Source organism: Candoia aspera, chromosome 1, assembly GCF_035149785.1.
Source record: "Candoia aspera isolate rCanAsp1 chromosome 1, rCanAsp1.hap2, whole genome shotgun sequence".
NCBI classification, from domain to species: domain Eukaryota; kingdom Metazoa; phylum Chordata; class Lepidosauria; order Squamata; family Boidae; genus Candoia; species Candoia aspera.
In genome coordinates this window covers 283891106-283906716 of record NC_086153.1, presented here as the reverse complement: position 1 = coordinate 283906716, position 15611 = coordinate 283891106, and the positions used below count along the sequence as shown (strand labels likewise).

Here is a 15611-nt window from a genome sequence, read left to right as displayed (position 1 = left end):
ATCTGCAGGGTGGCATTTTTCGCCAGTATAAATAAAGGGGAGAGAAATGCTAAATAAGAGTTCTGCTTGTGACCCAGCTTTGTTTGGGACTTTGATTTCTTTTTTTAAAAAACTTTATTCAGATTAGGTTATGACTGAATGGAACATAGGAGGAGGAGAGGGATAGGAACAAGGCTAGGATTATGGAGAGAGTCCTGCAGACCCACCAACTTACAGCTCCCAGCATGATCGGGAGATATTTTTCCCATTGCTGGTGACAGGAGACTCAGCCCATCACTTGGTCGGTTGGTCTATCACACAAACGTCTATCCCATATTATTCAAATACTCATGACACAGCCTACCACACACACAATATGCAAAACCAGGATATCAGCACATCTGTGTGTCAGCACAGAGACAGTTGAGGAAGGAGAGAAATCAGCATTAGGGAGAGCGGTATACTTTTCTGCCAACTCAAGAATGGGGAGATAAGCATTTTAACTCAGCAATAGAGAAAGTGTCCAAGTCTGGCAATGCCTTCCTCCCTAGGATTAATTTCTTTACTTCTCTGGCACACTGCCCATCTTGAGCCCAGTAAAACAACCCTACCTATAGCTTTAACATCAAGTATGAATTCTCTAAGCATGCTGGTTGACATTACTTTTGTCTTCATACTATTTAACAGTAATCCAAAATTTTCACTTTTAATTTTTGTTTTCTTAATGAGCTCTTCTAAGTCCTTACCTCTAGAATGTCTTTACCAGAAGCTCCTGCACCCACAACTCTCAGGTCCATGCCCACTGAGGGTGTGGGCACTAGAACTGATACACAAATAGTGTTCCATACACAACACTAGTTCAGATTTTCTTCCCTCTTTCCATCTGCCTTTCAGAAGTATAATGGGACAACTGTTATTGCTATGCTTAAACAGTTGCAGTCAAATCCTTAGATCACCCAGCAAGCTATCAATAGATCCTGATCTACCATGTGCCTACCTCAAATCTAGGCTGCAAGATACTAAAGTTATAAATTGATTCACACTAGAACTGTAATGGCTGTTGGGGCATCTAGAGCTGTGGATTAATTTCTCAGTAGATGTGCTCTATGAAAGCCAACTTGGTTAGTGGTTAAGGCAGCCTTTCTCAACCTTTTGACCCTGGAGGAACCCTTGAAATATTTTTCAGGCCTGGGGGAACCCCTGCACATTCAGGCTCAAATATAGGCCAGAAATTACAAACTTATTATGTTTGTTCCATGTGTAGGCCTGTATATATCCATTAACGGTGTTCTTAAACTAAAACTAAGGAATGAAACTTACCTCTTTAATGTGAAGTTGCCCAAAATTGATTTTTTTTTTTAAATAAATCATGATCTCCCAGGGAACCCCTATTGGTGTGGAACCCTGGCTGAGAAACCCTGGGTTAAGGCATCAGGCTAGACACAAGGAGACTGTGAGTTCTAGTCCCACTTTAGGCACAAAGCCAGCTGGGGGACTTTGGGCCAGTCACTCTCTCTCAGCCCCAAGAAGGAGGCAATGGCAAACCAAATCTTGCCAAGAAAACTGCAGGGACAGTCACACAGACTCAAAGGCACTAAAAAAAATGCTCCAGGATGCAGCTTTAAAAACCCAACAAGGCTTCTGGGAGAGGAATTTTACAGGATGAGATGCTGGCAACGATCTTGTTCTGAAAATTATTCCAAGGTAAGCGTTCATAGGAGGAAATTTGAGGTTTGTATACAGTAGTGCTCCTTATATTTCTATATAGTCGTGAGGATCTGGATGAATTCTGTCCACAACATTACACAATAATAATTAAGCACTGGAAACAAGGCTGCAGCAGTACTAACAAATAAAAAGTGAACTCCCCCTGGCTTCATAGCCATCCACGGTTTTGTAAGAGGCTCGAACTTAACTACAGAGCCAGCTAACGAACAATCCCTCACACTTCGAGGCCACAACACAAAATCGGGGCTAGGAGGGAAGAGAAATGGGGCTTTCATGTGCGTTCCTCTCCCACCCCACGTGTGCAGGGTCTGCGTGTGTTGTGTCTGTGTGTGTGGGAAAAGGTTCTTAGGCCAGCTCTCGCCCTGCGCCGGAGTGTGCGCAAGAGTTTTAGGGAATAGCCAGGCGTGAGTTTTGGGGGGAGCGCGAGTCCTGGCAGTGGTGGCGGCTGGAAGCGGTTAGGGGGTGGATTGGAAGGCCTCAGCCAATGACACGGAGGGCCGCTCTCAGCTGGCAGGCATTTAAATGGCAGCTAGCGCGCTCCGTTCCCTAGTCCGAGGCAGGAGCCGAGCGCCTTACACAAGAAGAGCGGTGAAGCTGCCGTCGCCCCCGCAGGTGAGGGTAGCGGGCAGGGTCCGGCTTGGGCATGGCTCCACATCGCAGGGTAGGAGGGACAAGCCTCGGCTGGTCTTTAGAAGAGGGCAGCCGAGCTCAATGGCGTTACTTGCGACGTGATTCTGGGTTTTGTGCTAGGAAGGGGAGTGGAGCGACGCGGAGGCGCGTTCATGGCAGTGTAAACCTCTCTGTGAGACCCACGGACGGAGTTCAACGGGGTTTGTTTCCAGAGATGGCTATAGGATTTTAGCCTACGGCTGGGGCGGGAAAGACTTACTGTAATTGGGAATCAGGCCTTTGAGAGTAATAGATTTATCCCTGGTGTAAAACAGGTTATTTTCTTGAGTGGTAGGTGGAAGTGTTCAAATTGAGGCTCATGCACGTGAACTTCTCGGGAAAAGAATCTTGCCGGTTTTATCCCAGGGTAGCGCCACTGGGGTTATTGAAAGGGTTTTAGAAAATGCACTTACGTGATTGTGGACTCGAGAGCAAGGGCTGCTCCAACTAAAGTGAGCGCGCGCTGCGTTGCTGGCATTCTCTCCGTTCCTGGCCGACGCCGCTCCCGCTCCCTGTAGCTTGTGGATTGGTCGCCTTGATCTCCTAAGCTTGGGCGCCTTCGCGCGGCAGCAGCAGCCCCCGCCGCGCTTCGCTGGGCTGTTCCCAACACGGTGCTGGCTCCGGCAGGCTTCCGAGCCCGCGCGTCTCGCCCTGCGCCTTCCCGTTTACGAGGACGACGCAACGCCCTGTAAACTCTTCCCTGAGTAAATCCTGCGATTTGTTTTAAATCTGGCGTCTCAAATGAGGTTTGCTCTGCGTGCTGGCAGTTGAACTGATAAACCAGCAACTTAATTATGTAAATCACCTAACATTGTTTACACTAGAGTAGCACTTGCTGTGGAGTCCTGGCAGTGGTGATGGCAGTAAATGGTCTGGATGAAGGCGGTGGGTGGCTAGTGCAGCAAAATATCTCGAAATAGGCGTTTTACGGAGCTTTGCAAGCTAAAAGCTTGATTTCCAATAATTACGTTCGGCGGCTGGTCATGGATAGTTGCGTAGAAGTTTCCTGGTACGGGCCATTTACTGCAGTGACAATCCCTAGTTTGCTAGGTAGCGTTCCCACGATGCCGCGGTAAGTTTCGCACAGTAGTCCCCACGCGTCTGCTCTCGACGCTGGTTAGCCAGCGATAAGCTGTCGACCGTGCAGATGCGGTGGGAATTGGGTAGATTTCAGTTGCCCAATGCAGTAGCGCTTCCCTAGAGTGGTCGGAGGGACGAAGATTTAGGCAGGAACTATCGCTTTTGCGGACCCAGGGAGTAACTGTTTCCGCAGGCTGGCCTTCGATTTTGCAGGGAGGATCTAGGATAAGCCCTGCCAGTGGGTTCACGGAAAGCGATGGCCTCCCTCCCTGATTCACTTACCGTCGGCTGTAACGCCCGCGGGTTCCAAACAGTCCGGCCAATGGCAAGGGTAGGTGGAAGTCCTTGTCTGAAATACTTGGTGGGCATCAGGTTGCTTGGGTTTGAGAAAGAGAGCAGGAAGTCTCAGCCTGCGTTTATATTTACAGCAGTATCAGGAAGGCCAGTCAACCTTAATTTTAGCCCATCTCCTCCCCTCCCCCTTTGCTGGCCTTGTTTCGTTTCAAGGCTGGAGCCCTACCCATTATCCTGCTAAACAAAGAGAAATGAAGAAATAACTGCAAAAATTAACTCCATGCTGCTATCACCTGGTCATCTGGATTTCTGCACCCCAGTTTGGATAACCTTAGATCATTATGTCAGCAACTCTTTTTAAGTTGCTCTAACAAGGGTTGCTGGGTATAGTACTACTGTGGAAAGGCTCGGAGGACTCTGTTGCCTCATCCACTCCAATATAGCAGAGGCAACAGAATCCCAAGTGGATTAGAATGATTGGTGTGTTTGGAGTAAGATTTCTTTACAAAAGATAGAACAGATGTGTAGAGCCTTTTAGTTAGAATATAAGCACTAGTAGCCTATATGAAGACATTCTCCTAGGCCCAGGTTTGGATCCAGGGCTTCTCTGCAAAACTCTTGCAGATTCTAGAGTTAGGAGTTGGGTGAGTTTGTACTTATGGGACATATACATTTGCAGGGTTTGCAAAAAGCTGAATGATAGACTCAAAATCAAAATTCAAGAGGATGTTGATACATTGAGCAAAACTAAGCAACAGGAATTTCAGCAGAGACAAATGTGAAGCCCTGCCTTTGGCTGGGAAAAATTTAGTATGGAGGGGGAACCACATTAGGCAACAGTACAGGCCAAAAGGATCTGAGCATCTTGGTGGATCACAAGCTAAACATGAACCAATAGGGTGATGCAGCTGAATAAAAAAAAAGTACACGCCACAGTCACTATAGTTTAGTGCAAAGTTCAAGAGAAGTCGTCATTACTCCCTGTTCTGCACTATTCTGCTCCTAGAATATTTCATCTATTTCTGATCACCACAGTTTAAGAGAGACATTGAGAAACGTGTGTGTGTGTGTCCAAAGAAGAGTAACCAAGATGATAAGGGGCTTGGTAAGTAAAATTCATGAGGAATGTTTGGAGGTGTTTGATATGTTTAGCATGAAAAAGACAAGCCTGTGGGGAAATACAATAGGTATCTTCAAGTATTTGATGGCTGTCCTGTAGAAGATGAGGTAGATGACAGGACAAGAAACTGTGGGTTCAAAGTACAGGTTAGTAGATTTTGGTTGGACATCAGAAAAAATATCTGACAGTGTGGTTCAACAATCAGAGGTTTAGAGGTGGTGGACTGTCCTTCACTGGAAATGATCAAACAGAGGCTGGATGGCCATCTTTTGGGGATTCTGTAATAGTGGACTCTTGTGTTAGGACTAGATGATCTGAAAGATACCTTTGAGCCTTTACGTTCTGTTATATCTTGTTCCATCTTTGAAAGCCAGTGTAATAGGGTTGGACTTAGATCAAGGGGACCCAGAATCAGGTTGCTATCTGATCAGTGTTCACTCGTGATTTTGGATTAGTTATTCTTTCATCCTAACCCATCTCATATGATTGCTACTGGAATAAAACTAGGGGAGAACCCTAAGCTGCCTTGACCTCCCAGAGAAAAGGTGAGATTTAAATAATGTCCTTGATAAATGAATTAGTTGCCAAAGAGTACACCAATTGAATGAGTTTCCATAGGGTATTAAAGTGTCTATATATAGTTCTGTAGCATTTATTGTTGAGAGCCAGTTTGGTGTAGTGTTAAAGGCACCAGGCTAAAAACCAGAAGACAGAGTTCTAGTTCTACCTTAGGCACAAAGCCAGCTAGATGACCTTGGGCCACTCTCTCTCTCAGCCCTAGGAAGCAGGCAATGGCAAGCCATTTCTGAAAAACTACCAAGAAGACTGCAGGGACTTGCCCAGGCAGTTGCCAGGAGTCAGCACTGACTCAAAGGCACCCCCTCCTCAAAAGCCAACCCTTTATTAGGTATTGGTCCACAGCAGAAGGGGAATCTCTATGCATGTTTATAATTTAATTTGGAATCAAGAGCTTAAATTCTTTGCTCTCTTGGTAGAATGCTACTCTTTCAGTATATTTTTTTAAGCTTCAGAGAGAACTCTTCTGTCTTTCTACTAAGAAATGTAAACTCTTTCTTATGATAGTGTAGTCTCCCCTCTCCTTACCCACAGGGCAGATCTGTGATTGAGATTTATAATTCAGCTCATACTGAGTCTGTCTGTAAGAGGAGGTAGGCATTAACCACCACCCTTTGGGGATCTTCTCTGTGAGAAGTGATGGCTCTTTAATTAGAAAGGAAGAGTTGAAAGCAGGAGCAGGACTGCAAGCTTATGAGGTTAGTCCTGTGGAACTCAAAAACTTGCAATTGTGACCATGCCAATAGGGCATTATTACTGTGTTTGACTCTGCTTTGTATTGCAGCTTGCTGTTGCTAGTCTATCAATTGTTTTGGAGAACTTTAATGTGTTCTAATTTTTACTGTGCTGAACAATTTACTATTTTAGGCTTTTCAGTACAGTTGACTCTTCAGTTAACCGGCATCCATGGGGATTGGTAGATGTTGGATAAATGTAGTTTCTGGTTGCTTGAGAGTTACTATTAAACCCTAATTCCCACTAGATGGCAGCAGATAGATACAGATTTTTTTGCCAGTTGCTTGAGAGTGCCTGGTTTTTTTTTCTGGTTGCTTGAGAGTGCCTTTTTCTTTCAGTTAGATTTTTGTTCCAGTTGCTTGAGAGTGCCGGTTGCTTGAGTTCCAGTTAACTGAGAGTCTACTGTATTCAGTTATTCATAATTAATAATACCAAAAATTATAATCTCTATGACATTTGTAAATCCTTATTTACATATTTGAATCCTACTTTTATTTTATCTTCTCTTTTATTCTTCCCTGTTTATATATTTTCTCTAAACAGATATACAATAATTGTCATTGATATTGTGTCCTCTGACTTTGATGATGTCATAAACAAACTCAAGCAAAATAGAGAATGATCATATCCCTCTAATATATTCCTTGGCAAATTTATAACCAAACTGATGAAAATAACACAGTTGTATCGTATCTGTGCACAATCCAGGTCATCTGGTTAGGATAGAAGAAAGCTGAACTGGAAGGATTCTTTTTCTGGCCCAATAAAGAAACTCTTACCCAAAATACAGTCTCTTCCTCCCTTTCCTATTCTCAGTGTAAGTCTATCACTGTCTGCGAGACTGAGGGTACATTAGCTTCATTTAGGGATTGACTCAAGTACTAGTATCCAGTTCAGGGAGGCTTAACAACAACTGATGAGAACATTGGCTTAAATCTAGAAGAAGCTTCTTCTTTCAGGACAGTAGAATACCACTGTGGGGGTGGGTAGGGAGGTGGTCTATCCTGGGCGCAGGCACTAAAGGGGATGCTGCTGAAGACACAAAGAGGCTAGCAGCGGGTGTGGAGTCAGGTTGTTGTTGCCCATGTGCCAATCAGCTGTATGGCTGTCGGAAGTGGGGGGAAATTGTGCCTTCAAGTTAGTTTTGATCCCTGATATCTGCCCTTTCAGTTTTCTTGGCAGCATTTCTCCAAAGAAGCTTGCCAATTCCTTCTTCCTAAGGCTAAGATCACCCAGCTGGCTTTGTGGCTAAGGCAGGACTAGAACTCAGCCTCCTGGTCTTTAATCTGATGCCTTAACCACTACCCCAAACTGGCTCTCAGCAATTAATGTTGGTTGATTGATTATAGGCCATCAAGTTGTTGTCAACTTATAGTAATGACATAGATTTTCTCTATGACGATCTGTCCCTAACCTGGTCTCTCAGGTCTTCTACTGGTCACTCATCTCTGCTGTAGCTGAGTCTATCCACCTTGCTGCTGGTCATCATTTTCTCTTCCCTACCACCTTCCTAGCATTAGAATCTTCTCCAAGGAGCTAGGCCTTCACATAATGTGTTCAAAGTAGGGTGTGTGTGTTAAAACATGCTAGGTATGTGACTGATTCAGGAGTTTGTAAAAGTCAGGTGAGCTAGGGATCTAACAGGCATCAGAGTGCACATTCATGTATTTTATCCATTTTGGGGTGGATGGGGATGTGGGTGGGATGGAGCCGGCTTGGTAGCTTTGTTTATCTCTGCTACATGTTACATTGCTGTAAAGAATCTGAGCGGTATCTAAACTCTTACAACTTGCTGGAGAAATTAATAAAACAGAATTGGAATTCCAATAACTAATTCATCTGAATTCTAATGCTTATTCTGCATCTTAAGAACTGGCCAAATTCTGGGTCACAGAGGATGTGGTTTAAAGCCATTGGGGATCTTTGGGACTTGTCAGGTATGTTGGGGTTTAATCAAGTACTTGAATATTTCAATTCACGTCAAGTCATTTTAGGACTATATATGTGTCTTGGATTCTCCTTCCTAGATCTTTCTCTTTCTACAGAGAATCTTTGATTTTTTTAAATTTATGGTCATTTCTCACTCTGTTCTTTTGGAATCTATCAGTTTGTGCTTCTATGCATTTATTTACGGCATGATCATGTTAACCAATCTGCTTCTTACTAAAGAAAGCTCCCCTGACTTGGAGTTTGACATCATGTAAACCAGTTCAGGAATATAAAAAGCTACTAATGAGCTCTTTTTTCCAATATTGGGGATCTACTACTATGCACCATAAGCATGAGATTCATATGGTGAGGATCTAGTATTGCTTGCCAAATATAATTAATGAATATTTGCCAAAGACCATATGTGGACTATTTTGGCCCATGTTAACTTGAGAAAGCAAAAGTTTTGAAATTTCTAAAACAAAATTAAGTAATTACATCCTAAAAGAAACATGTAAAATAATAGGAAAGTTATGGCCTAGCCGGACTGGAGGCCAAGAAATACAAAAAGCAATGGTACTAGGGTAAACATTAATTTTGCCCTTTTCTTTAGATTCATCAATATTTTGGGATAAACGATTGCATTTAACTATGGAGTTAAACTGCGTTTTACTGTAGCAATATTTTCCCCCCCAAATTGATGACTAGAACTTAATTGTTTAAAGTCAGTTTTGTCACAGGCATCTCGTCTTCAAGCCAATAGACTTGGCAAGCACATTTTTGTTTTCCTTTTGCATTTTCCTAGGGTGAAGATGTTCCAATATTTAAGGAAATCTATTAATCATAGTGGCATAAAGTGGCATTCTTTCATTAGCCATCCAATGTTACATGCGTCATTGGTTATTGTGACTTAGGATCCAAACTGAGTATACTGTAATACAGAATGCTTTCTTCTTTGAAATAAGTATTTTTTTTCCTTTTCCAGATTCCCAACAGATCTAAGCAGTATGTATGAGGAAAGGTTTAATTGTTATGCTCCTCTTGGAATCCTAATCTGGCAAGCACCAGTAGATGGAGGGGCCACAGCCTATACTGGAACTGCAGCGACAGGAAATATTTGAAGCCCTCATGCCATCATCCTAACCCCATTTGCCCATTTCTTTTCTTCACAACTCCAAACGGTCAATTTGGAAAAGAAAAAATACCGTGATCAAGTAGAAGTTATATTAATGCTCCATGCAGTCTGGCTCTAGATTTCTCCAGGGCCCTGTTATATAATAAATTGCTGGTATTAATTTTGTTTTTCTTTAATTAGATTTTCCTGGAAGTTGAGTTTCTAAGTTTTCTTGAAACCCATTCAGTTCAGCCACACATCTCTTTTTGTGAACCTATCATTGAGGCTGGCAATTAAGTGTGTTGAGTGATAATTGTGCAACCCCAAACTTGGTGTCTCCCAATTTGTGGAGTCTAAATCTAGACATGTAGTGAAAAAAGCTGGGACAGAGATTCCCTTTGCAGAGCTTTTAAAGTAACGAGAGCTTTTAAAGAAGGACTTAATGTGAAAGCATTGGGCTTCAAGTATTCCATGAAAATATTGTAAATGAACTTTTTCTCTTTTTGCTTTTCTTGGTGTTACCCAATTTTGTTTACATTTTTAAAAAAACTACTGCAAATATAGGACCTGGCTTAATAGAGCAGTGTTTCTCAACCTTAACAACTTTAAGCTGTATGGACTTCAACTCCCAGAATTCTCCAGTCAGCATGCTGAACATCTTAAAGTTGCCAAGGTTGAGAAACACTGGAGTAGAGTAACCTTGTTAGGAACACTTAATGTAGTATTTATTTGTTGCAATTTTTATTCATGTAAGCGTTCAAAATTTGCACCTCTGATTTGACTCAAACAATAAAGTCCAGCATATTCACTTGAGGCTATTATTATTGTTAGTAATAGTGGTATAAGTAGATTAAGTTTCAGTCCAGCTTCTGAATTTTCCTAGCACAGAAAATCGCCCTATGTAGCTTTGCATATACTTTTTGGTTGATGCAAAACAACCTGATAATATTCCTTGTATTCCTAGAATGGCTTGCACAGTTTCTGCTGTTGGTGTCCTCCTTTTGTTTGGTCTTCTGCTGCCCTCAGGAGAGGGCAGCAAGAGGAACCGTGGCTCACAAGGAACCATCCCTTCTCCTGACAAAGACCAGCCCAATGACTCCGAGCAGACCCAGCAGCCGCCACCACCAGGCTCCAGACCCCGCGGTAAGGAGAAAGCCAAACCTCCATCTACTGAAGAGGTGCTGGAATCGAGCCAAGAGGCGTTGCATGTCACGGAACGGAAGTACCTGAAAAGGGATTGGTGCAAAACACAGCCACTCAAGCAAACTATCCATGAGGAAGGCTGCAGAAGCCAAACCATCCTGAACAGATTCTGTTACGGCCAGTGCAATTCATTCTACATCCCGAGGCATGTCCACAGAGAGGAAGGTTCCTTCCAATCATGTTCATTCTGCAAACCAAAGAAATTCACCACCATGTTGGTTACGCTGACCTGCCCAGACCTGCAACCTCCAACCAAGAAAAAGAGGATCACACGAGTTAAAGAATGCCGCTGTATATCCATAGACTTGGACTAGGAGGCGTCATGGAGGATATTCTGCCCACCAGTGCATTTCCTCCTCCAGTCCAGGGGTCTAAACCTCTTTAGGTGTGTCCAAATGTGGCATGAATCAAAGAGAATCACAGCAAACAGTATGTGTTATTCATCTGTAAGTGGGAACTTCAGTTTTGAAAATAAGTTATTTGGAGTGTGTCCTAGGCTCAGTAATTCACTAATTCACCCGTGTGCTGAGATTCTGTTCTTGCAGTTCTCCTCTTTTGCCAGAATCCATGCCATTGACTCTCATGGTCATCAGTAACAGTATCTATTACAGATTGGAGGCATTGATCCCTTTCAGATTTAGTTATGTTCTGAGAAAAATGTGGAAAGGAATGCATTAATTGCAGAGCGTACTTAATAAATAACGCAGTTATGATGGAGAAGGAAGCTTGAATGAGATCACGTTTAATTGGACAGTAAACAGCCACTTCCTAGAGTTGAGGGAGAGGTAAGAAGGGAAGACACAGAGAAGGCAGGAAATGAAAAGAAGACACAGGGAAGGCAGGAAATGAACAGGGAAAAGAAAAGTGATGTATGCATCAGCCCTTTGGATACCACTGATAGCATTTCTCAAGCCCACAGTATCTTTCATATACCATATATACTCATTTGTATACCCTTGAATTTTTAATCAAAATGCCATGAAAAATGTCCCACCCTTGAAATTTTTGTACGTTTTAATTTTCACAAGGCTTACCCACAGGTGATGTATTTTTCATGGTATTTTGGTTAAAAATTCTAGGGTCTGCTTATTCGCAGATGGGCTTATGTGGGATATACAGGTACTTTAAAAATGCTGAGGGAAAACCTGCTGTATATACTTTCAGATAAGCCCATCCGTGGATAAGCCAAACCCATTTTGGGGGGTGAATTGGTACCTAAAATTCTCAGCTTATCCATGAGTATATCTGGTAACCTGTTTTTTGAACCCATAGCTCTTACTTGCACAGTTACTCTTTTTTCAGGCAACTTTTCTTACATGTATGTTGAGAAATATGTGCATATATGCATCCTTTCCGTAGCCACACACTGGCCCATGTTGTTCAACTTCCACAAAAAGCAAAACATTGCAATAATCATTTGTGACCCCATATTCAACAAATTTACAGTTTCAGGGTGAGGAGGGCAGACCCTAAATATCCAACCTTGCTAATGCTTCTCAATTTTCCTCAACCTGTCATGAGTGGAATTTGCAGGAAGTTAACATAATGAATATTCTTGAAGGTGAAAAGTGCTTCTTCCATGCTTTGATCGTGAGAGATACTTTATCTTACTAGAGGACCTTATCTGCAGACAGTCAGATTCCTGCCATTATATTTAGCTCTTAGTTACTTGAGACAGAAGGGATGATAGAATATGCCAGCCATACTTTTGTGCATTTTTTTTTAATTTGTGAGGGTATTTGTGTAGACCAGTGTTTTTCAATCTTGGCAACTTTAAAAAGTGTGGATTTCTTAAAGTCCACACATCTTAAGTTGCCAAGTTTGAAAAACACTGGTGCAGACCCTTAAATCATGGGTGAATACATGCAGGATGTGGCTCTCAGTGAACTTCTGTGTGGCATTTGGGTAGCCGGCTTCCTTCCATGCATAGCTGGCAGCTGGGAACCATGACATCCATGAAGCTGCACTAGGGAAGAGAATCTGCCTTCAAGATGAACTCTTCCCTGCAGTATATCCCCAAGGCTGACTGGTGATCTGCTGAAGTGGTGGTAATGCTATATCTAATTGCTGCAGTGCTAGAAATATAGTAGCTACAGTAGTATAATGGAATACCTGATGCTGTCAGCTGCTGTGGAATATTACTGCTTCCTACTGACAAGGAAGTAGCAAACTTAAGCAGTGTTGCTGTGTGTGTGTGTATTTATCCCTAGTCTGGCATCTGATAATGGTCCTCAGAGCTGAAATATACATTGAGGAACAAGTGATGTTAGAACAGAACCAGATAATTTTTTTCCCAATTAATTTGGAATGTATGTGGGAACCAAATGGCTTTGGGGTCCAAAACACTCTTTATCCCTAGTTGCTTCTTTATATGTGGGAAAGAGTGCCAAGAATGTGCTCCAAGACTTCTGAAAGAAACTCTGATCTTTGTTAAAATCAGTGACACTTGTGTGGCTGCATAGAAGGCATCTGGTGACATTTCTGCCTCATTAAATTGTTGAAGCTGTGGTCTACTGCCTACCAATGCATTTAAGATTAAACCTTTCAAGCAGTAGCTGGTCATTATGGTATAGTCCATTTTTTGCTTCTCTGCCAGCATTTCAATGAATGGTACTTAGTATGTATTATAGCATAGGTAAAGGTAAAGGTTTCCCTTGATGTAAAGTCCAGTCGTGTCCGACTCTAGGGGGCGGTGCTCATCTCCGTTTCTAAGCCTTGGAGCCGGCGTTGTCCATAGGACACTTCCGGGTCATGTGGCCAGCATGACGACACGGAACGCCGTTACCTTCCCGCCGAAGCGCTACCTATTGATCTACTCACATTTGCATGTTTTCGAACTGCTAGGTGAGCAGGAGCTGGGATTAACAACGGGAGCTCACCTCACCTTCCGATCGGCAGCTCAGCGGTTTAACCCGCAGCGCCACCGCGTCCCTCATTATAGCATAACCACATATTATATGTATTCTGGAAACCTAGACTGGATGAGGAAGCTACCAAATGCTAACTCGTTAAGCACAGATATATTAAAATGACTGGTGTTTAGATGCCACAGTGATTAGGCAGTTCATTTTTTTATGCAGTAATAATTTACAGAACAGCTGGGGGTACAGACCATCTACATTAGACACTTCATCTAGCCATTAGCCGAGGCCTCTATCTAGATATGTGTCCACATTATCTGCGATGCTAAAGCATCCTTTTCTGTGTATCTTATCTCTGGATTGGGGAACAAGTATTCCCTTGAATGCTTCCTGACTTCATATGTATGAGAGAGTCTGATATGCCAGTCCATACTAGGATACCCATTGCATCATATCCTCAGGCTTCATTTTTTGTAGGTGATTGTTAAAATATATCTGAGCTACAAGAGATATTTTCCACTGTGTGGAATGTGAAAAGTTAAGTAGAAAGTTATTTCATGGCATTGCCATGTCTGTAGGATATGAGTGTTGCCTAATTCTGAGCATGTATTTAGGTGAACAACTTCCCTTTCCTTTCTGAACTGTTGGAAGCTTGTGCTAATTTTTGCTTTTCTTCCTGCATTTGTTACATAGGACACAAAGCAATTCAACTTTCTGAATAGGGCCATTTTGAAGTAAGACTTGCCAAGAATATGAGGTACTAATACAAAGGTCCTGGCTCTCTGTACAAACATTAGCACATTTTCAAACAAATATAGATTCTATAAAGAACTTCTTTTAATAATGTTTTTTCTTAAGTAAAACAACAGTACAAAAATTGATTTGTTGTACATAGAATTTGAAATAAAACCTTAGATATTTAAATGATTCTTTTTAAAAGTAAAGAACCAAAGCTGATACTCCTTCCTGTAGAATTTCACAATGCAAATGTTGGTTTTAAAAATAAACTTGTGTTTGTGTTATAAACTAATGAGTACCTGGATATAACTTATCTTTACCAAGAAATGCATTATTGTTTCAGACTACTACTGTTTCTTGTGTGCCCTGTATTGTAGGTGAATGTGTATTCTGAAAACAAATTCATTGTTTTCTTGAATATTAAGGAAAAATGTAGATCCAAAGGACTGCTTTTTATAGTATATGCGTACTGCTATAAGGACCTTAAAGCTGCTTACCTCAATTCACTTTTTCTGAGCCCTAGGGTTTGTGTTGTTAAGATGTGGAAAATCACATAGTAAATGTGGGCTTTACTGGACTGTTTTTTAATGTGTAGATCAATCTGTCTGGCCTGTCCTATACATTGGGGAGATACTGATTTCAAATGACTCATTTATGTATTGCTATGAAGTTCTTTTCTTCCCTTCCAACTTTGGTTTTGCTTTAAATATGGATGGCTTGGAACTCCATTTCCAAGGGTGAAATTTCATTTCATTTCAAATCCTGAATGAGCTATTTTTCTGGAAGTAGAGTCCAATTCCTTACTCAAGGGATAAGTGTGGCTGAGTATCAGGAGTGAAGCTACAAGCATCCTGAGGAAGAGAATAGGGAGAATTTGCTTGGAAGAGCCAGTAGGGTTTAGTAGATAGAGTAGGTCTGGGACTTGAGAGGCTTCCAGGTTCATGTTCTAGTTGATGGATTTCACTGGGTGACTTGGGACTGCAGTAGTCACTATTTTTCAGTCCAACCTCTTAATCCTAATTATGTTAGGATAAAAATGAGTGATCCATTAATGCTGCCTTGGCTCCTTAGAAGAAATGCAGGATTTAAATAATAGGAAATAATTACCCTTAACTGTACGTCTTTAGTTCTGCATATACTGTTTCTGCAGAATTGTAGAAAAAGACACCAAATGTAAGTCTTTGATTTCTCATGTGACATTCTGGTTAGTGCTGTCTATTCCTTATGTTAAAGGTTAGAGCACCTCCTCTATTTTCATATAGCAAGCATGAACATAGATTCAGCCTATCATTTTTTCACTGAGATTGTGAGCCAGAGTCCAGCTTACACAGAACTACCCAGTTTATTCCATACAATCTTTTCTGCTCTTGGCTTATTATGGTTTTTAATTAGTATCTTCTCTTGCAGACTTGAAAGATGGGCTGCATTAACCTTATTCTTGAATTAACCCATTTTCTGGGTTTGCACAGTGCATGGAGACAACCAAACAAATTGGGTTCAATACAATATGCTAAGCTACAAAAGGCCTAAGCAAAGTTAACACTAAATTTTGTGCTAGGCTTGATCTAGGTCAACATGTTACATG

At 41.9% G+C, this 15611-nt stretch overlaps 1 protein-coding gene across 1 annotated transcript; it reads left to right on the top strand.

Annotated features, from left to right (window-relative positions):
- Positions 1-2243: 2243 nt before the first annotated feature.
- On the top strand, positions 2244-10889 carry GREM1 (gremlin 1, DAN family BMP antagonist). The gene is made up of 2 exons (XM_063289979.1): positions 2244-2319; positions 10189-10889. The coding sequence occupies exon 2, from the start codon at positions 10190-10192 to the stop codon at positions 10739-10741; it is 552 nt and encodes a 183-aa protein (XP_063146049.1). The 5' UTR covers positions 2244-2319; position 10189; the 3' UTR covers positions 10742-10889.
- Positions 10890-15611: the final 4722 nt, after the last annotated feature.